Source organism: Alligator sinensis, unplaced genomic scaffold (genome assembly GCF_000455745.1).
Source record: "Alligator sinensis unplaced genomic scaffold, ASM45574v1 scaffold653_1, whole genome shotgun sequence".
NCBI lineage: Eukaryota > Metazoa > Chordata > Crocodylia > Alligatoridae > Alligator > Alligator sinensis.
In genome coordinates this window covers 836319-864009 of record NW_005842498.1, presented here as the reverse complement: position 1 = coordinate 864009, position 27691 = coordinate 836319, and the positions used below count along the sequence as shown (strand labels likewise).

The window sequence follows — 27691 nt, the reverse complement described above, 5'->3', positions numbered from 1 at the left end:
GGCTCCCAACAATGAGGTCTGCCGAGGTCCAGGATGCGGGTACTCCAATCTCATTGTGCGGGCTTCACAGTGACTCCATCCTTCTGGGAGGTCAGAAGGATAGAGTCACTGTGAAACCCCCACAATGAGATTGCAGTACCTGCATCCTGGACCTCCCTCTCCTGAATGGTGAGTGGCTTTTCTGCAGCATGTTCTAATGTAAGGAAGAAGGAAAGGCTGAATTTCTCAGCCAGTCTCAAACCGGGCAGACAACGCCACTATACTCAGGTCAGGCAGGAAGACAAGGGCAGGAGCAAAGGGTTAATGTACCGGCTGGGGTGAGGGAATTGGCGCAAGACACCACGCAAATCTGCTCTCCGGTCCAGCGGAGCACAGAACCATTGGCAGCACCAGGGAGGTTATCGCAGTCTCTATCAGACAATTCCCCCCTCTGAGGTCAAAGTTGCATTCGGTTTATAGGAAAGCCGGGGGGAGGGAGGTAGTAAAGTCATTCCCAAGATGGGGTAGAAAAACCTTGAGGCAGGTAGGAGCCAGTGGAGGGAAGAAAATAAATGGGTGGAAAGATCATAATCAGTGAGGTTTCTGCATCCTCCTCCCCTGAGCCCCCACCCCGCTCCACTCAAGGGGTAGGAGAGTCTTTTTAGTACAAAGTGTTACAGGCAGGAAAGAGATTGGGAGTGGGGAGGGGGCAGAGGGAGAGGTGTCTAGCACTGGAAAAATAGGTAGGGGTTTGGGGGCATAAACAAGGGTTACTGGTGGAGCTGTGTGGGGAGCTCCATAATGGGATAAGAGGGGAGCTGCAGAGCAGGAGTGATAGGCGCTGGTAGAGCTGTGTGGGGAACCCAGGGCTGGGACTGGAATAAGAGTGCATGCTGCAGCTAAACCTTTGGAGATAGAGAGGAGGATTGTGTGTTTGCCTGCAACAAGGTGCCTAAATCCAGGAGCAGGGCAGTGACTGCAGCCCACACCACACTTTTGCTGGTGCCTTAATGCTGAGGGGAGTCAGGGAGTACACAGCATTTTAGAGCAGCCATTCTGCCGGAGGCAGGCAATTCATTACCTTTCTCTGTCATACGTTATCAGGTGCTAAGCAACTCTGCCAGAATCTGTTTTTCATGCCTCTTGTCTTCATTCCACAGTGAGGCATGCACTCTAGCTCCTTATTTTCCATGCAGAGATTATAGCTTTTAAGGCCATCACGGCTCAGGGTACTTGGGAGATTAGTCTGATGTAAGGGCTGCAGCAGATGACCCATTTCCAGCATTAGCACTTGCCCTTAGTACAGAGATAATATCCTGCAGCGTCAGTGACTGCAGATGCCCCCGCTTTTCTGAGCAGGGGACAAGCCTGAGCCTCTCAGTGCCTGGCCTGCTTCTGGCTTACCTTGTGGCTGCAATTTACAGAGAAAACAGCAGAGTTGTTCCTATGGCCACTGGGAGCTTATAAGAGGGTCATTTTAGGAGTTTCATCCTGATTATGTCAGATACATGTTCCCTCTGCAACACTGCTTCTTATGCAGTGTTGCCTGCAAATTGCCATTTTCTCCCCTCTTGTTTGCCAATCTCATCCAGGCTTCCGCCTTCTTCTGCCATATTTATTGGTATCAGTACCATCAGCACAGTGCCTAGAGGTACTCATAAAATACAGAAGGAAAATGAGCTTCACCAAATCTGGTGTCTCTCAACGGCCTCCTGGTAGAGTAGGGATCTTGCAGCATGCTCTGGAAGCCAGTAGGTCTCAGATAACATTCTCCAAAATGCCTGCATTTGGAACTGATTTAGGAATCTCACTGGAAATCAATTGAATGGAATACCCCAAGCACCTAAGAATCACCTTTTAAAATGGGACTTAGGTTCCTAAGTCATTTAGGCACTTTGCAAAATGTTGCCCCTGGCCAGCTTAGCTCAGAGACGAATTCTGTTTCATAGCTAAGGCTCTTGAAAGCACTCGACAGGCAGCCCTGCTTTGCTGGTGTACTGCTACTGTTAACTGGTGTGAGAGCCAGATGCCTCTGCTAATCACAGTGGTGACAGTGCAACAGGAGCAGAGACCTGGCATCTTGGGTAATAGCACTGATTACTTCAACCCATTCAAGTCCCAGCTCAGTGCTCCCATACGTGCAGTCACATCCTGCCAACGTGCAGTCTTCAGGCGCCTCTGCCAACTCCCCATTAATGTCATTATCTAGCACCTTTGGCATTTGCTCTTGAATGACTTCTATGGGATTTGCTCCAACTTTCTTCATGTCACTTAGCCAAAGGTAGACCTAATGTAAAGAGGTGCAACTCCACTGACTTTAAAAGATTTGCAGATGATTTTACACACTGCAGGACTTAGAACACAATTTGTCTGATTCCCAACAAATACAGATAGGGTCTTTAGTACAGTGGTGTTTTTAGAATAATGTAGCATGGGCCCTGTGTATTTGCCATCTCTCCCTGACAAGCCATGATCCATGTTTTCAGGGTTTTGCTTGCAATCACAAAGGGAGACACTTGTTTTGCAAAAGTCTAAACATCATTTCATTTGAATCACTTCACTCCAGGAGCTGGGGGTAGAAGCTCACCAGGAATTTCACATTGCTGTTAACATTTCTGGTTTCTCTCTCCCCTTCTCTCACTCCCATTGTCTGCCAGGCAGCACCCTCTCCTCTATCACATATCATCATTAGAATCATAGAAAACTAAGGTTTTGGGAAGAACTTAGGAGGTCATCTAATTCACCCCGCTGCTCAAAGCAGGACCATCCCCAATTATATCATCCTAGCCAAGGCTTTGTCTACCTGGTCCTTAACAACTTCTAAGGATGGAGATTCCACGATGACTATAGGTAGCCTTTTCCAGTGCTTTACTACCCTCCTTGTGGGCAATGTCCTAAAGTCCTCCTAATGTCTAACCTAAACTTCCCTTGCTACAACTCGAGACTATTATTTCTTTTTTGTCATCTGGCACCACAGAGAACAGTCTAGCTCCATCCTCTTTGGCATCACCCTTCTGTTGGCTGGAGGCTGTTATTAAACAGTCTTCTCTTCTCCATACTAAAAAAGACCAGCTCCCTCAGCCTAAAACTGGACACACTACTCCAGATGTGGCTTCACTAGTGCTGAATAGAGGGGAATAATCACTAATGCAACCCAGTATGCTATTCGCTTTCTTCATAACAAGGGCACACTGTTGGCTTATAGTCAGCTTATTTCCCACTGTGTCCCCAAGGTCCTTTTCTGCAGAGCTGCTGCTTAGCCAGTCAGTCCCCAGCCTGTACCAGTGCATGGGATGGCATTGATGGCATTAATTTTCCTTTATCGACTTTTCCACTTGCCCCTCTCTTTTCATGTTTCCTTTAAAAACACCTCTTCTCTCCATTGAAATGACTGTGTGATGAAAACACAGCACCATGGATCTACAAACATGGGGAGGAACCTCCCCATTACTCCCCCTCCCCGCTGCCAAACAGGGCATTGAACCAATAGAAGAGTCCACATACATGTTCTGTACCCAAGGGGGCTTGGGGGGAAGAGAAGTATATCCTCAAAAAGGCACTGTTTTAAAATGCTGATCATAACTGTGTGAAGGACTCCATACAAGACGGTGTGTAAAATGATGCGCCAGGGGTTGACTGGGGGACATGAGTTGGCAGTAGGAGGGTGCCCAAAATGCATAGTGCCCACAAGTTGAGCAGGCGACCGCAGGCGACGACCTGGTAAGAGGCCTCCAGGTTCTTGACCACCTGGGCAATAGTGATCATTGCGTGCTGGAATTCACCATCCAGCGTAGAGTGTCAAGGGCCCGCAGCAAGGTGGTGGCCCTAGACTTCAGGAGGGCCAACTTCAGTGAGATGAGGAGATTAGTGGGAGAGGAACTGGGGTCCTTGAGGGCAGAGGAACTCAGCGTCCAAGAGGAGTGGTCGTTCCTTAAGGAAACGATACTCGGGGCCCAAGGGGTGTCCATCCCGACAAGAAGCAAGGCGGGCAGGAGTGTCCAAAAGCCCCCCTGGCTCACCAAGGGTGTCCGGGAATGCCTGCTTGCCAAAAGGGTGGCGTACGCCCGGTGGAAGGGGGGTGTAATCTCCAAAGAGGAGTATACCTCCTCTGCTCGGGCCTGCAGGCGGGCTGTTAGGAAGGCCAAGGCGGAGATAGAGCTCGGATTAGCGTCCAGGATTAAGGATAACAAAAAGTCCTTTTTCAAATATATTGGGAGGATGAAGAAGGCGCCGGGTAATGTGGGGCCCCTGCAGGATATGCGGGGCAATCTGGTGGTTGCGTCAGAGGATAAAGCGGACCTCTTTAACCAATTCTTCACCTCCGTTTTCTTGTGCAGGGACCGGGACTTCCCTGCTGTGATAGAAGCCGGACGCGAGGGGATCGCCTTCAGACCTCAGGTTGGGGAGGACCGGGTTAGAGAGCTTCTGGAGGGGCTGGACGCGTTCAAGTCAGCGGGTCCGGATGCTCTCCACCCCAGGGTGCTGAGGGAGCTGGCTGGGGTTATTGCAGGGCCCCTGGCACGGCTCTACGAGCGATCGTGGTGCTTGGGCCAGGTGCCAGACGATTGGAAGGTAGCTAATGTGGTCCCCATCTTCAAAAAAGGGAAAAGGGAGGACCCGGGCAATTATAGGCCCGTCAGTCTTACCTCAATCCTGGGGAAGCTCTTTGAGAAGATCATCAAGGAGCACATTTGTGATGGGCCGGCATCCGAGATGATGCTCAGGGGCAATCAGCATGGATTTATTAGGGGGAGATCATGTCAGACCAACCTGATTGCCTTTTATGATCAGGTCACAAAGGCCATGGATGCAGGTGTCGCGGTGGATGTAGTCTTTCTGGACTTCAGCAAGGCCTTTGACACCGTCTCTCACCCCATCCTAATTAGTAAACTAGGCGACTGTGGCATAGATGCCTACACGGTCAGATGGATTGCAGATTGGCTGAAGGGTCGCACTCAGAGGGTGGTGGTGGATGGATCATATTCGACTTGGGGGGAGGTGGGTAGTGGAGTCCCTCAGGGCTCGGTCCTGGGCCCTGCGCTGTTCAATGTCTTCATCAGCGATCTTGATGTTGGGGTGGAGAGCAACCTGTTTAAATTCGCTGATGACACCAAAATTTGGGGGGAGGTGAGCACGCTAGCAGGGAGAGAGAGATTGCAGAAGGATCTGGATAGGTTACAGGGGTGGGCAGACAGGAACAGGATGCGTTTCAATACGGACAAGTGCAGGGTGCTGCACTTGGGTAGTAGGAACCAGCAGCACACTTATACGATGGGGAGCTCCCTACTTGAGAGCACGGAGGCGGAAAGGGATCTTGGTGTCATTATTGACTCCAAGATGAACATGGGCCGACAATGCGAGGTCATGGTTGGCAGGGCTAACCGGACCTTGTCGTGCATCCACAGGTGCATCTCGAGTAGAGCCAGGGAGGTGATCCTCCCCCTCTATGCGACGCTGGTCAGGCCGCAGCTGGAGTATTGTGTCCAGTTCTGTGCGCCCCATTTCAGGAGGGATGTGGACAACATGGAGAGGGTCCAGAGGAGGGCCACCCGCATGATCCGGGGACAACAGGGCAGACCCTACAGTGAGAGACTGCGGGACTTGAACCTATTCAGCCTCCACAAGAGAAGGCTGAGGGGGGACCTGGTGACCGTCTATAAACTCACTAGGGGGAACCAGAAGGGTTTGGGGGAGACGCTGTTTCCCCTAGCCCCTGCTGGCATAACAAGGAATAATGGGCACAAGTTGATGGAGAGGAGGTACAGATTGGACATCCGAAAAAACTACTTCACAGTCAGGGCGGCTAGGAGCTGGAACCAACTTCCAAGGGAGGTGGTGCTGGCCCCTACCCTGGGGATCTTTAAGAAGAGGCTGGATACTTACCTGGCTGGACTCATTTGAGTCCCGTTTTTGTTTTTAGGGTGAGTGGTTTTGTTTGTTTGTTTGGTTTTTTTGGGTTGTTCTCCCGCCCTGGCGGGGGGGCGGGCTAGAAGATCTATTAGGTCCCTTCCGACCCTGAAACTATGAAACTATGAAACTATGAAAGTGTGGCTACATAAATGAGGCACAGAGGTGGGGGAAAGCCACCCTCTGGTTCCCATCCTCTGGGCCAAGGCTGTGAGTCCTCTGCTGCCAGAAGCAGAGGGTTCTGGTCCTGGTTCTGCCATGGTCTCCCCACAACTCTCGCTCACTCCAAGAGCAGAGACATTGCCATCTGCTGACCTGCCAGGAAAGACCATGAGGTCTTCAACCCTTTAAGCCCTTTCCATATTCCTTAAAAGTTGCCCACCCATTCTGCCTGCCTGCATCTTCTTTTTGATTCTAATGTCCCTGCATCCTACCAGCTGAACCCCATTGGAGGAACCACCCAAGGAAACAAGAGGTGGGTTCTTTTGTCATCTGTCAGGAGATGGATACATAGGCAGAGACCCTGTAAACAAGAGCCACTAGGTACTGAAAAAGAACTAAGCATTTAAGTATGATCCTGTTCCACCCTGCTCTTGTTTCTGAAAACATGTTAACTTGCCTACTTTACCCTACACCGTCACCTTAGCATTAAGGCTAAGCCATAAAGCAGGAGGAAGACCCACGTGTTGCATTAACTTTCTTTTCAGAGACTTGTACAAGATGGAATAGAACCACACTTAGGTGTTTCAGTCCACTTGAATGCCTGCTAGGTGGAATGGGGTCTGGACCTGTGTGTTAATTTTGAATGTGTATGTACATGTATATGCATTGGTTTCTGAGAAGGAGAAAGGGAGGGCCAAAGACAGGTGCATGACACTATTGCTAAGTCCGTTCCTTTGTGTTTCTTTTCCAATTTTGGTTCTTAACTACCCTATGAGCTGTATAGGTCTGTATTAGGGAGGCAGAGAGGTGTTACCCATGCTGGAATTTGTCTAACACCCAGGATAACATTATTGCTATAGTAAAAATATATGATCCACAATTGTGTAGGATCTTCAACTTCATGAATGCAGAGCTGCAAGACTTCCCTTTCCCATCTTATCCAAAACATGGAGTAGTGCCTCAGAACTAAGTCCAGGTGAACAGTGGGGCAAGGCTTCAGGTAGGGGTCATAGATTCATAGATTGTTAGGGACTGGAAGGGACCTTGTAGATTATCGGATCCAGCCCCCTTGCACTAGGCAGGAAAAGACAACTGGGGTCAAGTGACCCCAGCGAGGTGATTGTCCAGTCTCCTCTTGATGAATTCCAGGGTAGGTGCCTGCACCACCACTGAAGGGAGTTTACTCCACAGTCTGGACACCCTGACTGTGAAGGAGTTTTTCCTGGAATTGAGCCTGAAGCGGCCTTCCAGGAATTTGTATTCTTTGTTCCTGGTCTTCCCCAGGGGTGCCCTGGTGAACAGCTGTTTACCAAGTTCTTGATGTACTCCCACTACCAAGGCCCCTCTCAGCCTTCTCTTCTGTAGGGTGAAGAGGCCCAAGTCCCTCAGCCTCTCCTCATATGACTTGTCTTGCAAGTCCCTGATCATACAGGTGGCTCTTCTCTGAACCCTCTCAAGTTTTTCCACGTCCTTGTTGAAGTGCAGAACTCGATGCGGTAGTCCAGCTGTGGTCTCACCAGTGTGGAGTACAGTTGAAGTATCACTTCCTTAGTTTTGCATGAGATGCAATGGTTAATGCATGCCAGTGTGTTGTTTGCCCTGCTTCCCACAGCATCGTAGTGCTGGCTCACGTTCATGCAGCGGTCAATCACTACCCCTACGTCCCCTTCGGCCGTGGTGCAAGTCAAATTGTCGCCACCAAGCCTGTAGGTAAGTTGGGGATTGTTTGCCCCCAGGTCTGTGAGTACAAGACAGGCCTTGGCAGTGAGAATACCAGGCCACAGTCTAGAACTTCCTTTTTTGGAAGAAAGGCCTCCACCCAAGGCCTCAGTCCATGATCCATTGCAATGGAGGGGCTGGCTGTGGGATTGGAGACTTAAATTCTATTCCTCGCTCTCTTGATATAGAATTTGTATAGGTAATTCTTAAACCCTGTGTATCAGGTTCCCCACCTGTAAAATGTGGGATAATGCTGTCTTTTCCTCCTTTGTAAAGGGCTTTCGGGTATAGGGACTGAAAGCACTATATAAGTGGTAAGTAGTACGAATAATATGCATAAGACCTCAGTTCACTGAGTAATAGTCATATTATTTTTGCAAATGGCATGAGGTCCCCTGATATGGGGTCTTCTGGAAATAAGATGAAGGGTGGTATGTCTGTGGGATGTATGCCTTTACCCCCATGCTTACAGAGAAGAGTGTTGGTAGGTTGTTCTAGCTGTCCTGGTGTTGCAGGGAGTCACTAGGTACATTTTGAGGCCCCTGGGTTCATTTATCCTGGGGCAGACAATCAGTGGCATTTTTCTGATGTATTATCTTTATGAATGGGCAGTTCTCCTAGATCTCATCTTAATTTCTTTTGAGCGCCATCCAAAGTTGACCACGTGATTTGACGATTCATTTGAAAAAGCATGTGAATTGCTACTGCAATCTTCTTCCAGGCTGTAATTAGGATCAGGATGAATGAGGGCAGAAGAATGATAAGACTCTGAGCACCAAAAGTACTTAGTATGTGTGTAAATACTGGCGGTGGGGTTCACTGGCCATCACTTGTGTTATCACAATCTCTCCACACATCAGCAACACCACCTCTGACACCCCAGCCTCAAAGCTCCCTTTCCAGCAAAAAGGAACATCCAGAGGGACTATGTAAAAAAGAACTATGTTTAAAAATTAAATCCTGATCATCGATCAGATTATTCTCATTTTGTTCTCATTATTCTAATCTCATTCCCTAAATGACCACTGAATATTACAAGTTAACCCACACAACCTTCACTTCTGCATTAATTACAAGGTTCAAATCATTCTCATTTTCTTCTACCCAGAGAAGTTGCACTCTCCTGATCTCTCTGTTTCTGTCGTCATATTGTGCATAGCAGCCAGGCTCATGTAACATATTTAACCATATAAAGTTAAGGGAGCAGCAAACACTCTTTTGTCTAGGTACCACACCTTTGAATATAAGGGATGAAATCTTGTACCCGTTCAATTCATGGCGGCCAGGTTTTCACCCCAGGAGATTCTCTGCCCCTGAGGGGGTGGTGCTAGAAGGACAGAAAATCATTTGGAGGTGCCTGTTGCATAGACTTATGCAGTGCTCTCACTCATATAAATGTTTGTATTTGCATTTATTTTGTTGTGTTGCTTTCTTGGTCCCTGAAACAAAATGGTAGCCAGGTTGAAAGGTGTGTTCTATCACTGCCTGGGAAATACAGCCATTTGAATGATACAGATAAAGGCATTTGGAGAGAGGGATGAGGGCATCCTTTTGCATGCACTGAAATGTATTTTGACTGGGAGACTTGTTTGTTGGAGCAGATTGTGTAGATGGTTGCTACCATGGTAAAGACCTGATCTTTCTAAACACTGATGCTCCTGGGACATACAGCCCCTCAGTTTCTTTGCATATATTTGAGACCCCTCCACACACACACACACACACACACACACACACACACACACACACACACGAGCCTGTCTCTCCTTTTTTGGATAGGCCTATTCCGTCTCCTCTACTGAAAAAAATCCCTGATTATAAAACCAATAACAAATGCTTCCCTGTTAAAAGCCAGATGTGGTACAAAGTGCAGGACAATAGGCCAAATTTTCAAACATCTCTTCTTTTCCCATCTTTGCTGTTCTCTCACCTACATGGAGGAAGATAGAGCATAGTGCAAATATGTGCTGTCCTCACAATGCTAGCAGCTTGTAGCAGCATCTCATCACAGCTAGTGTAAGCTAATTTGGTTTTGGATCTGTACTCTGCTCATCACAGTGTATCAAGGTCTCAGATAGGTGCTGAGTTTACTTGTGTGTGCCTGGTACTCTTGCCTCAGGAAATAAATAGCACGAACTATTTTGGGGTTTATTTTGCTCCTCCTTCATTCCAGAGACAGCAGGATCATAGATGCTGGACCTTAAAGGTGAGGAAGTTCACATTCCTTGCACATAGCAATTTGCTACTGCACTTAAATTTGTTTCATGTTACATGACAGCTGACCCCCAAACTCTTCAGCTTGAGTTCATTTCAGTACAGCTAAAAAGTGCACCCCTGGTCTTTTTCCTTAGATGTTCCTATCTGCTAAGGGTTGCTGAGTGCCATATGACCTAACAATGAGAAGAGCCTTATTCAGTATAGTATGTTTTACTCCACTGGGTCATAAAAGCCAGTACAAATCTAATAATATCACTACAGAATTCATTTATTTAACATAGTTAATACATTAAAAAACAGAAACAGGAGTAATAATTATAACCTTTGTTGGATGTAGGGGAAGTACTGAAGAAGTCTAATTACTTTCTTTATAATTTTCCTATTTTACCTTGTCCATAACTGTTTAAAGATATTGTCAATTTGAGGGGAAATTTTCCATATGCCCCCTCCCTTAGGTGGATAATTTGAGAAGAATCTTTTAATTTCTTTTTTAATTATATATTGCCATAATAAATTTCTGTGGTGTGTGTCTATGTATAAATACACACACTAACACACACACTTATTATGGCAACATATACTTCAAAAAGAAATTAAAAGATTTTTTTCACACTATCTATCTATCTATCTATCTATCTATAACCTCACTTTCCTTTTCACACATATAATGCAAAACCACACTCGCATTTAACCCTTGAGACTTCTCATGTAAACAGCCTTCTTCATGCAGCATTCTCAGAACGTATCTATGAATAACTTTTGTTTGGTTTGGGGTTTTTTTTGTTCTCCCCCCACCTTGAAAAAATCTAGACAATTAAATGGAAAAGCTAGTCATACATATTAGACAAAGAAGGTAAAAATTGCTGCCTATGAAGTCTTACTTCTGGGGAGATGGTCTGACTTTGCAGATGGTATTCACGTATGTGTACATATTTCAATAAAATTCAATAGGTAACCAGAAACATTATTTTCAATTTTGTCCCTGGCCAGATCGCCAGCCCTGTTGCTTTTACTCAATAGGGATCATTTGGTTCAAGTTTACATCAAGGGCCTCCAGGGCCCAGAAAATTTGAACTTATGAGCAGTGATAGTGTCTCAAAGCTGCTTACTAGTTTACCTGTCTTTAAAGCAAGTGCCCAAACATCAGTGCAGGCTGCTTTCTTGAATGGGGAAGGGTCTTGGGTACAATTCCTGGCTTTTGCCTCTTGGTAAGGAATGGCCTCTCTGATCCTCTCATATCAAGCAAGCACCGTGGCCTTTCTTGTAAATAATACACAGATACCTTTATTAAGTGCTCGTTTTTGGAATGCATATAAAATGAAAGGGCTGTTAAGGACTGTAATCAACCTACTATGGCAATGAGCTCAGTATAGGAAATCTACCAGTGTCTTTAGGAAGTGTTTATTGGTTCCATGATTTCATTTATATAATCTACATGCTGCCCATAAGTGCCATCATTCTGTTGCATGTCCATAACTCAAATTATGCATTTATTTTTGGTGAAGTCTTCGAAGAAATGGCACAGATGCAAGTATTTCAGAGAACTGAGTGAGAAGAATGTGTTTGCATAACATATATCTCTGAATAAACTTTGTGACTCCCAAGAGTGTAGTGTGGAAAAATGCCCTTGGGTGGATGAAGGATGTTTAGGTGGAAAAATACTTGATGGTCTCACCCTAGACATTGCATACCTGGATGAAGGTCATGCAGGATGCACTGATCTACCATACATCGGTGACAGCACAATAGTGCTCTATGTTCTCACAGCTCCAAAATCAGAAGACAGTGAGAAGTTGTGTGGACCCTAATGCCATCAGCACCCCACAGTCATGGAGAATCAAGTGCATTGTACCTTTAGTTTTCTATAAGAACAGGGAATCCCAAGTTCTTGCAACCATATCTCAAAGGGTTGGGGAAGAGGGACAGAAGTGACTTCTTTCTGACAACAAACATAGTGATCACACACATAAAGATAACATTTACCAAGCCTCTACTCTCAGCTTCTTTCAACTATCCCCTTTTCCTCAGTCCTGTTTCCCTCATGATCATCACCAAGTCCTTCCCTAAGATTTCAGGTCCACCCCATCACTGCTTCTTAAAAAGAATAAATAACAGAATCATATTAGATGCTTCTCTGAGGACATGTCCATCCTGAAGTTATAGTAGATACTTCAACTAACATTACAGTAGCTAGCTTGGGTACTGTGAAAAGTCTCTCTATGACATTAGAGCGCTGTCTGGGTTTCGAAGTGCATTCAAGCATTATGCTGAATTAGCTTGTGCTGAGCTCTGCGCTGGCATGGCTAGACTGCAAATGGTACCCAACCTGCCAGTTTAAAGCTAGCTTGGGTAGATCTCCACTACCCTGCAGTCACTGCTGTAGCTGCAGTGTGGGCATACTTGTGAATATTCATGGGTGAAGTTACTGGGTAGAGGACTGAGGGCAGTTTGTGGCATGGGGTGGAGAGTTACCTGTACTATAGTATGTTCCCATTAAGGAAAATCAGGAAAGGTTTGCCTTCTATACTGTAAAGTCTCAAGGAAAAGAAGTGGTCTCTAGCTGGACTTCTGGAGCATGTCTGCATGGTGTCCTCAGAATGTCTAGGGAGGAATCCTCCCAAGCTAAACCCAGCCAACTTGCACCTGTTTATGTGTGCCAAACCTGGAAACATGGCAGCAGATCTGCTCTGACCAAGTCTGTGGCTGCTCTCCAGACCTCAACATGCACAAGAGAAGTTGCAAGGCATGTTCCTCAGAGCCCTTCCATTGCTGCATTCCTAGATTTGGTTCACATGAACAAGGTTGTGGGGGAGAAGGAGGAAGAGTGTGTTTCCTGGCAATGCTGGCGATGCTGGTATTGGCTTAAGAACCACTAGTCCACAAAGGCTCTGACTGTCATGTCTTCTCTGTTACTAGCTGCAGGAATTAACATCCATTACTATCAAGTTGTCAGTTCATCACCATCTCAGTTGGGAAAGTTCACAATTCCCATGGTCTTCATGATTTTTATTGCAAAGGCTAATTCATCCAAAACTTTCTCCTGGGAATGGTTTCTTTCTTGGAAATCCTAATTCTCACTTTTAGAAAGTTTCACTTATGTAACTAAAAATTAGAACAGCAAATGCGACTTATGCCACTGAAAGTATTCCCCACATTGCAAAGACTGAAAAGTGTCAGTGTAACAGCTAGGTCATGAATCTCCCATATATTGAAATTTGCTTATAAAAAAAAATCAGTAAATATTTGCAAATGCTGATAGTTTCATTGAAATTAAGGCAAATTCACCAGTCATTCATGAACAGAAAAAAAAAGGGGGGGGCACTAAATTTATTAGATAATGGGTTTTCAGTGAATATTTTACTCAGCATTAGTTGGATGATGATGCATGAAAACTAATAGACAAGAGGTCTGCCCTTTTGGTGCCTGAATGTGTTTGCGTCAGAGCCGTAAGCAGCTGTGAATCAGGCACAATGAGAGCTGATTATGTTGAGCAACATAGTACTATTTGTGCATAACTGTCATTTTTCAGACTTCAACAAGGCTCTGAAGGAGTTAGTAAATGGAGAAACACAGTAATAGCTTAAGGAGAAATCCTTATAGTCGCAGCAGAGGAGAATAACTCACTTCTTGGCGTATGGAGGAGTGAGGTTGACAGAAATAATACTAGTATGTGATGTAACACCAGAATGCAGCCATACCACTGCTGGGCTGTGATCTCATCAGGTCTTGGAGTCACACAAGGTCGGGCTAGAACACCTGGGTTGGAGACTTTCAGCTGTAACCCAGTGCAATAGGGGTGCTGTTGCTCATCTTGTAGCATGTTGCATCCAGTTAGTCAGCCTGAAATAGCATTGCAGCATGACAGACTATAGAGGACCCCCATCCCTGTGCTGGCACAGAATTGAGCCAAAGGCAGTGAAATCTCTACTGAGTCACTTCTCAGTGGGCATATTATCCTGCTTGCTTACCACTTATGAAACTATATTATACTGCTGCTGCATGAGATGTGTGCCCTCTGCTGTATCACCAGCACCACTTTTTGCAGCATCCCAGGTATTTTTGTCATTCCTCAAGAAAGTAGTGCCCCAGAGAACAGGAAAGCATCAAACTGCAAAGGGAAACACAGGTTTCCCTCACTTTACGCTGTACATGCATTCCTGGAAAATGGCACAGAACTCAAATTTGCATAAAAGAAACCCACTTTAAAATGTAAGAAATCAGAATAGGTTCCAAGACCTTGACTGTACTGACCCCCAGACCCATTTCTACCACTTTTACAAGACAATTTTGGTGCTCACCAACAGCAGACAGTACACACAAGCACAGAGCACTGTCATAATGGGGATGGCAACTACATAAACACGTGTCATAGACAACAAGCGAGGAACACAGATCCACACAGGAGACTACATTTTGGTGCGCGTCACTCCCACAATGCACTGCACAAAGCAGCTGACTGTGGGCTTCCACCACAATGATTGCATAAGAGTGAATTTACCTTGCATATAACAAATGTTTTGGTATAAAAAGCGTCATCGCATAAGAGCAAATTTACACATACAGAACCCGCATAAAGCGAGGGAAACCTGTAAAGTACCAAAGCACAGTAAAGATAAAGGGCTACGCCCTACTTCCCTTTGAGAGGCATACATAACCATGTAACTAAAGCTTTTGGCATGAAAAGCAGTTTGAGATTCAGTGTAGCTATGCTTACCTTGTGCTTTCCTTCAGAGCAGGCTTAGGAGGCTGCACCCTGGTTGCGTGACTGCTTAGGTGGAATAGCCTTGTCCAGCAATTGGACAACACCGGGTATGACCTGAAACTTGTGTCTCAGAAAATATTTAGTACTGGACACCAGAGGAGGGGAGGAGAGGCTCCTACCTAGTAGTCCCATAGAACTTACTGAAAGAGCCAGATTCTAGGCCACACTCAAACAGAAGAGGGTTGAGCCTAAAGTGCCTGTATCCCAGGAAAGTCCTCTAACCACCAGGCCTTGGGCTAGGCAGTAGTCAGGTCATCTCCACGCCTTCTTTTGAAGTTGGGCCATTGCGCCTTGGCTAGAGACAGACATTACACATAAACTGGTTTAAGTGATCAGAAATTGGTTTAAACCTCTAACAGAACAGATATTCAGTACACATAAGCCAGCTTGAAAATCGCTGAAACTGGTTTGAGATAAACCTGGTTGAACGTAGTATCAGTCTTAACTGATTTAGGTCAAACCAGTTTATGTCATGTCTGTCCCAGACTCCTGGCTAGTTTAAGTTAAATCAGATTCCCACAGCTTCCCGGCATGCTCTCTGGGCTGCTCGGGGCTCTCTGTTCCACAGCAGGCCTGGCCCCTCCCCTCTGCTCCCTGGCTTCAGGTGTGGCAGGGACTGCAGGCGCCCACCTGGCTTCTGCTCCCGCCCTTTCCTCTAAGCAGGGATTTCATCATCCCCTCTGCCTTACATAGACACCTTTCAGCATTAGCTAGCAGACCACATGATGGCTACGGTCCATGCTGTGGCAGACCAGACAGAGGGAGAATCAACAGGTAGCTGGTATTGTCCCTCTGTTGTTTTCTTAATGGAGTGATAAACACTGAGTTATCAATTCCCTGCTGGGCTGGTTGTGGGGAGGGGGGAAACCCCTCCTTTATCAAAGCATTCTGCCAGGGGCTGCCCACACCCGCCCTCAGCTCAGCATTGTTGAAGGGAAGGGAGGGCTGCTCTAGCACCCCCTTGCTTCTAGCTTGATCCACTGCAGGCATGTCTGAAACATCTGTGCAGTTACAAACTGATTCAGCCTAACCAAGTTAGACTAACCTGCAAAGATTGAATCAATTCAGGCTCAGGCTTTCTGAATGTCTGTCCCTAGCCCTTGGGTTTGAAATGGGTCAACAGCACGGGGATAGCTTCTGCCCTACTGGGGCAATGGTACAGAGCTAGAATCCTCTCCCTGCCCCCTCACCCCTTCCAGGGGACCTTCCATCATGCTGGGTGTGTTGACACAAGACACTTAATGGACAGTAGACTAATTCTACTGTGCATTAGCATGTCATGGCAAAAACTGTGCTAATGCATCAATGCATAAGAGAATTAGTCTACTGCGCATTAAGCATCAGAAAAAGACTGTGTGCCATTGCTACTGCGCATTAGCACTGGTTACTGAGTATTTATGTAGTATCTCATATTAGAGGTATTAAATTTAATGCACAGTAGCAACCGCACATTAATGCAATTGTAGATACGCTTACTGAGCCATAGTTTTTCTAACTACTTCTTCTCCTGGCTCCCAGTGACCAGCTTTAGGGAGGTGAGATGGGACGCTTCCTTTACTTTGAACATGCTTCAAATAAATTCACAGAATGCAGAAGCATTGAGTTTTCCAGAGATAAAAACAATTTGCTATTGTAGTGGAAATAAATGGAAATTTAAATTTGACTGGCACATATGCCAACTTTGGGAAGGAGTAGGGATTTTTTGTTTTGTTTTTTGTAAAGCTTTGGGTGCATCTACATGAGATGTTTTACTGAACATTACGCTAATCTAATGCACAGTAAAGCATCGCCAGCAACATGTGCACAGCAATTGCTGCAGTAGATCAGTCTAATCTGACATTTTCTAGTACCTATAGATACAGGTACTAGAAACTGGTGCATTAAACTAATGCGGTGAAGTGTATGTGTAGACACTGACTGGGAGCAAATTGCCCCCAGTCAGCCTAGGCAGCAGGGGGCCACAGGGGACGGGGAGTGTTGTCCCAGCTCAGGACACTGCCTAGCAGCCACATGGAGATTGGGATGGGTCCTGATCGCCACATGGCTGGCAGCCAGCTGCCCAGCAGCGGAGGCAGCTCTCCTAGCTACATAGAGATCTGGATGAGTCCTGGTCTTCATATAGCCTGCAACTCCTCTGGGTGCTGCAGGGGAGCAGAGCAGTTCAGAAGCAGCCCTAGACTGAACTGCTCCCATTGGGAGCAAATTTGCTCCTAATGGGCACACGTTCAGATGTATGCAGGGCTGCAGTTTAATGCACCTGAATTTTCTGTGCAGTCAAATAGGCCACAGAGCATTAAAGCACATGTGTAGACACACTGAGTCTGAAACTTACTACCCTATGGTATTAGTAGGGCAAGAAATGCCTTTCAGTATTTCAGCTTTTGGTTATGACAGAAAGAAAAGATGATAGCCAATATTAAAGATCCTGGGTCATCTTTTAGTGCCCTGGCCACAGTCCAAAGTTCTTCTAATGGAAAGACCTACATAACTTAGTAAAGATGAAATCAGTCAATCAGTTTCCACAGAAATCATCCTAGAACCTAGAATTTCCTAGAATTTCTGAGTACATATTAACCAACTACATCCCTGTCATTGCCCCTGCTTTCACCTGTGTCAGGTTACAGGGTATGCTTGGTATTAAAGTTCTTGTTCTTTATAGCTGTGGGTGAGGGTTTGAAGTGGTGATTTGGGGGGATTCCTTTGGTTAATGATTGCCTGGGAACACAGGGTATTGGGCCTGGGTGTCCAGGAGGCCCTTTCCAGGTTGGTATCCTACACAATTTAAAAACCAATGTTGTCATTTCTACAGAATGTGATGGATTAGTGAAAAATTGTATAGTAAGGTTGTCAGGTCTGTGTTAAATTCTAGAAGGACTTTTCTGTAAGGATAATTTAGATGCATTTTACTCTCAACAAATTCTTACATTTTCAGTGGGACACATGATTATTTTTCAGTTCTCACCCTTACAGTGTGATTTTTTTCTGCTGTGCAAAAACAGTCAAGATCTATCTCAGGGTGAGTTGCAATTTACTGGAGGAAGAGTGATCTGTGAGTGTAGTCACTTTGCTGTGTATTCACTAAGATTTCACAAAATTAAAGTTTCTAAAGACAAGTGAGATAATACGAGTAATATGGTCTTCCTAGAATTTCTAGGTGTTGCATGGTGTTTCCCTCAGCTACTTAGCTTTGTTTTAAATCAGTGGCCACGTCTGCATGAGACGCTGACTGCATAGTAGCTTGTTACTACTGTGCAGTAGTGTTGCATGGCACAAAGTGTGATGCAACACTACTGCACAGTAGTAATGAACTACTGTGCAGCCAGCATCATCAAGAAGCCATTTGGGGATGCTACTGTGTAGTAATTCCAGTTACTATGCAGTCATTTAGTACATGTAACAACTGCACAGTCAGAGTCTCATGTATGTATTTTTATGCATTCACATAAATGAATGCATCCTAGCATGGATCCTAGCACAGTTTAATGCTGCCTGCAAAAGAATGATGATGTAACTTGGCTGAGGAATATTTGTGGCGTACCACTATCTCCCAGCTATCAGGGCATCAGAGCAAAGCAAAAACCAGAGAGATGTGGAACATGCCATCTACTTGTTGGCTGCACTTTCACACAGTGTCTGAAGATGGCAGCCTTCCCCTGACCTTCCCCCCTGCTTACAGTCCTCTGGGAAGGCCAACATCCATCATGATTTATGAAGCAGAGGCCATCCAAGAGGAAACGTTTAAGAGGTGTGAGACTGAATCTGTCTAGTTTGGATCAATAAGTCGATAATGTCATGGTACTTCCAGCAGTTCGAAGGCGAATGTAACGCTGAGGGAGTAAGAACAAGGGGGTGAGAAAGAAAAGGAATGTAAACTTCAGAGGATAGATGGATCACAGGACTGGGGTCCAAGAACTCATGAATTCTGCTCATGGTTTTGCTACTGACCCTACATGGGGACCTGGGCAAGGCCATTAATGTCTCTGTGCTTCAGTTTCTCTATGTGTCAAGCAGGTGTGACCAAGGGGACAATAAGAATGTTGATCAGTCAGTGACTGTCCGGCACTGGGAAGATGTAAGTGCCAGGAATTGCTATGACAACAGACACACTGAAACGAAGGCCTCCTTTGTCCATCAGGGGCATGCCAAGGATTTGAGAAAGAAAAAAAAAGGTCAAGTTACAGGCAGGTTGTACCACAGGAGAATGTAAATTAACCCAAAACAGCCACTCTTTGCTGCCATCATGAATAAGTTTTGCTGATACCATAAGTGACACTATCTCTGCTCGTTGTTTAAAAGAAAATTCAAAATCTTTTCAGGAGCTATAAATGAGGCCTTTTTCTTTTGATATCACATCCTCCCTCATTCTTGCCATAGCCTTTCTTGCATCCATTGCTGCTATTCTCATTTTAAATTGCAATGTGTTTCGTGAACAAGGAGGTTGCACTTTACAGTTCCCCCATGGGAATAATTTTGGAAGCATCTCTTGACCCTTGCATTTTTTTTCTCTTCCTGAAGTGATGTTCAGACATGGCCAGGGGGAAGAAATAAAGACAGTGAGAGAGAGCTCTCATCCTGACTTGTCACCAGTTAAATACACTGGATCCAAAACTACATTCCTTGAGCACTCGACATTCCCAATGGAGTCAGCAGATGTTTTTTGAGAGCCCGGAATGCAGGGGTCAGGGTCATTCAGGCTAAAGGAATCCATGCCATGTGCCAAGCCAATCGTGCATGTCGATCACTGTGTTTGCATATAGGAGCAGTGGCAAGACATTTATTACGGTCAATAAAATAAAGGCATGTCTTAATTTAAATCTGAAAGAGAGACGGAGTTAGAGAAAGAATTGGGAGAGGTACAGCATGAACAGAGAGAGAAGGAGACAGAAAGAGAGAGAGAGAGAGAGTGGGAAGAATAGAGTGGAAGTTATACAAATCTTTGCTCTTCCACAGTGTGTAAAATGGGTTAACAAAGAGAGCATTCAAAGGCACCACGTGTCCTGCAGCACCCAGCATAGCACTGCCTCTCCTCTTGAGGCCTGTTGCTTCTTTTACACACAGAGAGAATTACGGCAGAGAAAGCTTCTAGGGCACAGCAGCATCAGGACAATGTTTGCTGTAGAAATTGGTACATGCTGTCTCTTCTAAAAGACTACCTCTCTTGAGCCAGCCTCAGCCACCTCTGACATCATTATGACACTCTTGTGCTAACTAAAATTTGTCAACACTTTCCAAATATGACTAAAGCCTAAGAAGATCCTGAGAACTGGGGAAATATCACTATACTTCCTTTTTTTTTTTCCTGGTGAGAAAAATCAAGGCACAGAGAAAGGAAGTGATTTGCCCAAGGTTTCGCAATGGGGCTGTGACAAGGCTAGACATTTCATCCAGAGCTTTGGATATCCAATCCACCAATTTAAAGCCAACATCCTCCACAGAACAAGAGATGCTGAGGCTGATTATCCTTTCCATTGCAAACCAGGGCAACAATCAATGCATGAAAGCAAGAATGGGAAGGATCCAACATATGATCTAGACAGTCAGCTCTCCATGTAACTTATGAATAGTCAGCAATTGATGGCAATGAAAGAAACACAGGCCAAATCTAAACATGCAGGCACATGTGGGTTGTAGCATTGCAAACCACTTTGCGACACCACAAACTGCACACCAAGCACATTAAAACATGCCTGGGGCTGCACATTTACAGAATGAAGGCAAAATTTGCTACTGGGAAATCATATTTAGGTAAGTGGCCTGATTTTCCCAGCTGCTGAAAATCCACACCTTAGCTTCCACTGAGGTCAGTCACTGCAACATTGCTAGAAGTTAGCTGATTCCTGTTTCCGTGTATCCATGTCAAGTTAGTTTGACTTGTGTTCCAAAATTTGTCCTAGCACTGGAGAAACATAGGGGCAGCATGTTCTGGCAGCACAGGCCTTTGACAGTGCTTCTACCCAGTTGCTTACATGGGTTTGTGGTTCCCTTTCCTGTGGAGCTGGTATGTAGAAATGGCAGTTCCCTGGCTTCTGCTAGGGTCCTTGTTTTTCTTTTGTCCCTCTGGGAAACAGTAGCACCCACTGACTCACTTTTGCCATTCCAGTTCTTCCAAGGCCACACCCAGGCTGGTTGTATTGTACACAACACTGATGCACCTCCCAGAATGAGAGGGGACTGAAATGCATGCCCACGTGGCACCATCATGGCCTTTGGCACCACTGCTCAACTGTCAGAACTGGGTCATGTCCCACTGGGCATGTCTACACAAGACATTTATTGCTCAGTTGACTAATCAACTGTACGGTAAACATCTCGGCATCTCCACATGTGCCCCTGTTAGGATGTAGGGAACTAATAAACTCTGCAACAGGGTAGTAGTTGGCTGTGCTCATGCCCCAGCCAGCCCCTCTGCAGCACATTGAGCCCGACTAGGGCATCCCCAGGTTGGCAGGCTGACCCCCCCACCCTCCTGCCAGATGGGGCCACTCTGATCCAGATCAATTTGCTGCAGTCTGGGTGCACGTGTAAATGACGCACCCAGGAGCTTCCCGGGAAGCAATAAACTGCAGAGCAGCAAGCTTCACAGTTTATTGCTACACATTAATGGCACATATAGACGCACCCACTGTGGTGCACTCTTTACCACTTGGCTGGGTGTTGCTGTATATCCTTCAGCCTTCCTGTGCCCATAAAGGTTGGTGCGACTTTTTGTCTGCTGAACAGCCTTGGCCCATGCAGCACTCCCCAAGTTTGTCCAGCTTCCCTCTCTTCAGACATTTAGCTTTGACTGAACAATAGCAGGAAAAATGTACTTTTTCAGCACCTGGGATTTATATACTGAAGCGTAGTCATGAGCAGCCTCTCAGGGCCTGAGCCACAGGATTTAGCTGGGCTATTGGCCTGCAACCAACTCTGATACACTCACAGACATCTCCAAGGGCCTTGTTACATGGTAAGCTTAGGTGACTTCTGGAGCTCTTAACCCCTGGACTGGCTTCACGTTAACACCTTTTTAAGTGGTTTAAAGCACTCATTATTCAGCTTAAATTATGCCACCCCAGGACAAGATTATTTCCAATCCACCTAATTTTGTTTCTGTTCCATTACCATGTGGCTACTTCCAACAGTTATTTCACCCAAGCTTAAGTCTTCCAGTATCCCCAAAATACAGTGACCCTTCCCAACTCAGTGCAAGTGGGAACACTGGGGTGCAGTGGGGCTAAACACAATGCCTTGCCCCTCCCCAGGGGCATCGGGCAACGTGAGCACCACAGCCTTAGAGCGCCCAGTGGCCACAGTGCCTCCTACCACCACCTGGACTGGCTCTATTCCCACCAGGGGGACTGGACACTACCTGAACTCCAGAGAAAAAAGGATCAGGTCCCTTGGTGCTCAGGAGGCACCTGGCCAGCTGGCAGCCTGGCTGGTAGGTTGCAGGGTGGTAGGCACCACCTTAGTTATGGAAAAAAAAGGATTGGACCTTGCTCTCGGGGCAGAGCCACTGTGTCACGGAAAGCGAGACCAGAGAGCCCCAGGGAAGCTGCTTCCTCATCTCTGCGGTCTTGCCGCAACTGGCACTACAATGGGCCCACTCTTTACCCGGTAGGAGCCGCAAGTGGGTCCTGCTCCTAGTCCAGCCTCTGCTCCCCAAGCCTCTAGTGTCAAGTCACAGCTATGCAGGCGAAGGACCATCAGAGCAGGGTTTTTTGCCTTACTGTGTGACTGCTCCGCTAAGCTGAACATCACTAAGCCAATGAACATTTGTTTTGCTTACATTGTAAGATCAAACAAAGCCGTAACAAGCGTTAAGCAAAGCAGCCTGTCATGGATGTGGAGATGGGAGCAGAAGTGAAGTGGGGGTTGAAGCTTGAGTGCTGCTGGTGCTCCAGCTAGCTCAGTGGCATGGCTGTTCAGCAGCTACTCAGCCTGCCTCTCCCCACCTCCCCTTTGCACACACACACACACACACACACTGTGCAGCTTGAGGGTCTAACCCCTCTGGGGTCACTCTCACTCCAGGGAGGCTAGCACAGGTGGGGTAAAAAGAGATTATTATTCTGAGGGTACTAACTGGTGCAGGGAAGACAAACCCTAGAAGGCATAAAAGCTGCTGCTCTTATTGGCTAAAGGGATGGGGAGGGTGTTAGCACAAGAGCCCTGTTTTCATTGAAGTGGGTTGGCACACGTGTTTGTGTGTGTGGGTTGTTGCGTGTGATTGAACTAATAAATGTGCCTGCCATCTCCAGACTGTGTACATATCCTAATCCACTCATAGTTGCATTGCAGCTGCAGAGGGGCAGAGCACAAAGGTATAAGGAACAGCTTCGCCTTTCCTTGTTCACAGGGCAGGAAGAGGGGCTGGCAGCCATTCCCTCCCCTATGGCTGTACTTTTTGCAAAGACAAACCCCCTTTGCTCTGGTGAGGAATGGCACTTGTGCTTCATTGCCCACCCTCCACGCAGTTGGTCTGCACAGGAGAACTGCTTACAGCTTGACGTTCTCTCATCCTGGGCTATACACTTTTACACCACAGTGCTGGTGGAGGGAAGGTAGGCGCCAAAAAAAGAGATGAGGAGAGAGAGACACATTCCCTACTTGCCTTTAGTGCCTTTACAATATGCCTAGAAAGCTGCTGTGTAATCTGGACTCAAGACCTTTGCACAGGAGAGTCCTTCTGCTTGATAGCAGATAGATATCACAATGCCCCTGATGGAGGGGGGAATGACAGCTATGCACAAAAAATGTGAAGCCCAGCAGAAAGGCTGGGGAGAGCAGCTATCCTACCATTTACCTATGTGTCCCCTCAGGTATTTATAATGATCCTTTTACCTCAGTCGCCGAAGTGATCACATTTTGAACCAGGCTCAGTCCTCTTCCTCATTCTCTCCTTGGGAATGGGAGTGGGTACACAGATAGGTTGCATCCAAAGCCTACCTCTGCCCTGTGGCAGATTGCCTGTCTGTCCTGATTGGCACTGCCTGCTGGCCTATCTGCGCAGTGCCACCACCTTTAGTGAGAGGGAGATTCAGTACTTCTGCCACAGACTGCAGGAACAGACCTGTTGTGTCACCTCTCAGCCAGGACCAAGTCAGCCCCTGCTGTGCATTCTCCAGCCTATGGTACCATAACCTCTGCAATGGAAAGATCAAAATCCTGGATTGGGAGTCAGCTGGAGCTTGGTGAATTTTAGATCAGGATCCTAATTCTGCAAACCAAGGCAGTCTCTTAATACCGGCCATCTAGGATGGATTCCCTTCCCCCTGCCTGTTTCACTCTTTCTCACTCCTCTCTTCCTCAGGGTGGCTTGTGTTAGGTTTCTACTCTCAACTTCTTATCTAGCCCCATGTCCCCCAGGGCCAAATTCTGGAGATTGTACTCAAGCAAAGCTCCCTTTCATTACAACTGGAGGGCTGCTCAGGTAGACTGTGGGTTCCATTGCTGTTAGTGGGAGCAAGACCAGGATTTCCAGTTGGGTCCAGTTCCTACCAATCCGTTCTGGAGGCAGCATCCCTGACCTGCTGACTGCTCTATAAGACCCTAAGAAGCTTCAGCGATAAATGTCCTATCCCTTTGCAATACATTTCCCTGTCGGTCAAGGTCAAGTAAGAGAGAATGCACCAAGAATGGAAAAAAGGGAAGCGAGGGAGTGCAAAATTTCTTGGGCAATGGCTGTAAACACTTCTGACTTCTATGCAAGTTATAGATCAGGGATGGTGTAGCATGCGTGTGTGTGAAGGAGGGGGAAGGAGCCATCTCAAAACAGCCTGATGTGATTTGTAGAGAGGTGAGCTGGGAGGTGTGTCCTCCTCTGCCCCACCTCCCAGCCAGGCAGTAAGACTCTGGACACACTGTAACATGTTCACAGAGCTAGATGGTGCTCTGTGTGACCTATCCAGCCCTGTGTCAGTCTGTCTTTCCAGGTCCCTTTGGTCTGATGCACCCTGCCAGTGGGATTCAAGAGTAGATAAGGTGGATGCTTATCGCAGAATCATAGATCTTAGAAACTGAAAAGTATTAGGAGCTCAGGACTTACACGTTCCCCTGTGGCCGTGCAGGGTCACTCCACCTGAGAGATAAGCACCCAGGCAGCTAGTTCCAAATAAGACACACCTGTGGGTTGGGCTATTTTGAAGATTAAATTACTGCTTAGTGTCATTTTATTCTGCTGCTTGTCAAGCCTCAGGATGACCTTCTAGCCAGTTTTGCTTTTTACCTGGTTGCTTGGGAAATTGATGCAACTGGGGACAAGCCTCTGTGAGTAAGAGCCTTGGAGAAGAGTGCTAATCCCTGTGGAGAAACAGGAGGCTTCTGAGTGAGACTTCCCAAATCCTGGTGGTTGGTGTTGCTGGTTTGTGTTGGGGCTTTGAAGGTTGCCCCAACTGAAGGAGAAAAGAAGAGCACAAGAAATGGGGGTGCCTCTGTTTGGGGACAGCAAGCTCTTCAACCAGATCTGGAATGGACTGTGTCCCAGAATACAGGGCAAGAAGTCCTGGGACTGGTGCCTTGAGGAAATTCACCTGCTGCAGCAGAAAAGGTACAGTACATTTCTCCTCCCCCTGCAGCTCTCTCTACTGCTTCTCTGTCCTTTTGCCTCAGATCTTCAGCCTATAGATGGACTCAGACAGGGCTTGCAGCACTTTTCTGGCTGTCTCTCTGTTGGGGTTTTTCTCTGATGTGAAACATGCCTGACATTTAGACCTTATCTCTGCTCACAGGTGAGTTTTATGGGTCTCTGTTTTATGCCCATGGCGGCAACGTGTGAAAGTTTTGGTAGCACTGGACACAGCATGCAGTGTTTCCCAAGGGGAAATAGTGGGGGGTTTGTAGGTCAGGACTGATACAGCCAGACAGTATTCTCTGGGGATTCCCACAATTGTGCATGGTGCTTTTGTGCTGTGTTCCTGAAGCACATAGGAGGTATTTATTACTGAGTAATTTGTGACTACGGTGTCTCAGACTGACTGGGCATTTTTTGACCGGTTTCTTACAGGGTTGCCTGTGAACACAAGGGACTTGATCATATGGCTTGAGAAATCCCTTCCAGTCCTCTCTTCCTATGGATTATGTGGGGGCCTGCTGGGCATATTGGGGGTACTCATAAAGCTATTTGGGGGAGTCCAGGCTAGGATAGCAAGGGGCTGCAGGGTAGGGATGGGGTAAAATAGCAAATGCTTGGAGATTCCAAGCTTGGATTAGCAGGACAGGTAGCTGAAGATGAGAACTGAATTATATGTGCAGAGTTATATCTCAGGAAACCATCACTCCCTGATTTCCTAAGCATAAATTTCACAAAATTTAAATGCATAATTTTTGCTCACTTTATCTTGTCCATACCCATTCACAAAGGCCACAGGAGTGTCAAGGATCTTAGGGTAAATCTGATATATTTTCTTAGTTGGTCTAATAAAATATATCAGATTTACCTTAAGAACTTTGTCTGCCTATGTCCTTAGACCAACATGGCTGCAACCAACACCTGTGAAATGGGAGTGTCAAAGCATTTTAGTGTGAAACGGTGCAAAATTCTATTTGCTGAGGGGTAGGGGAGGGCTTGGTTCTGCGATAGCTGCATGCATTTACAATAGTGCCTTGTCATGCTCTTCCACTGGATTCAATAGCCTCATCCATGGTTGCCTGCAGCTGGCACAGGCACTTACTCCATCAAGACAGACTGCAAAATGCTGTAAGAGAAGACAGATGATTTGCATTCCCTTGACCTAGGCATAAGCACCCACACAATGTACAGGGTAGCAACAAATTGGGCCCAGCGTTCCTCTCCAGGGACACCTACATGTGCTTGTAACCACTGTCAGCACAGCATGTGTCATCTGAGTGTGTAAGTGCCAGACCAACCTCCTTACTGCTGTGTAGTGTGTGTCACCTGCTGCAGGTAGGGCTGCAGCTGGATTCCAGTGGTGAGTGACCTAGGCACTGTGCATCCTTGGTTTGTCAAGCTCTGGGGATTTTTAACCAGGGTGCCACAGCACCCTAGGGTTCCATGGGATGATTTTAAGCCTGCTGTAGTATGCCACATAATATTAGCACTGGTAGGTTTGCAAACAAGTTTCACAGGATAAACCCAAAGATTTCAAATCGAAATCCATAGTTGTGGTCTTACTGAGTAGTTTGCAACAGAAAACTGCTCTTTAATTTTTCTGTAGTCAAAAAGAGGGAAAATGGCAGCTCCTAGTTTTCAAAGGGGTACCTTAAATTTATTCCGTGGTGCCTTTAGTCAAAGAAGGTTGAGAACCACTGCTCTAGATAGAAGTCAATCTTTTGTCCATCATGTTGCAAATATTTACTTCTAGACCTGTAGTATCTTTTTAGAGCTGTTTTCATAGTCACCTCTGAAATCCTCAACACATAATTTCTGACTGTTCAGAAAGACCCAAACAGCTTATTGTTTCCAAATGTAAGCAATCCACATTTCTGTGGGCACATGATCATTTATTTATAATACCCTGTCTCTATTCCTATACTGGAATATAGTCACTGGGAGAATTATATCACCATATCTTTAGTAGTGGGAATAGATCAGTGAGTCCTTTTTTGTGTATGCCTCAAATCTCACCTTAAAATCTTCAGTACCTCCTACCTGCTGAATGTAATGCCACTGAATTTGGTCAAGCCGTGAATATAAAAAAACATTAGAAGTGGGAAAGAGGCGTGTGTTGCAGGGTGGGAGGGAGCAGAGGTGAGAGACAGACAGACAGAGGAAGGAAAGGCTTTAAATATAGAAAAATAAAGTTGCTTTCAAACACGAGCAGACCCTCCTTCCCCTTTTGTTATCATTCCACTTGTTCCTAAGTTATACAGTTTTCTCTCTCCAGTGCAGTGATTTTTTTTCTCCCTAAATATAACCAATACTCTGGGGAGAAGGAGGGAATATTTTACAAAGTGACAGAAGATGCTTGTTTGAGTTTGGGTGCTGTAATCTCAACACTGGCA

At 46.2% G+C, this 27691-nt stretch overlaps 1 protein-coding gene across 3 annotated transcripts in view; it reads left to right on the top strand.

Annotated features, from left to right (window-relative positions):
* Positions 1-24457: 24457 nt before the first annotated feature.
* Positions 24458-27691, top strand: part of LOC102374005 (transient receptor potential cation channel subfamily V member 6-like) — a 39475-nt gene continuing 36241 nt past the window's right edge. For 2 of the 3 annotated variants that reach the window (XM_025212982.1, XM_025212981.1), the window contains exon 1: positions 24458-25277. In XM_025212982.1, the coding sequence (XP_025068767.1) occupies positions 25150-25277 (128 nt within the window). In that variant the 5' untranslated portion in view covers positions 24458-25149. The remainder of the gene's footprint in view (positions 25278-27691) is intronic. The other variant, XM_006031335.2, reaches the window with a different exon arrangement.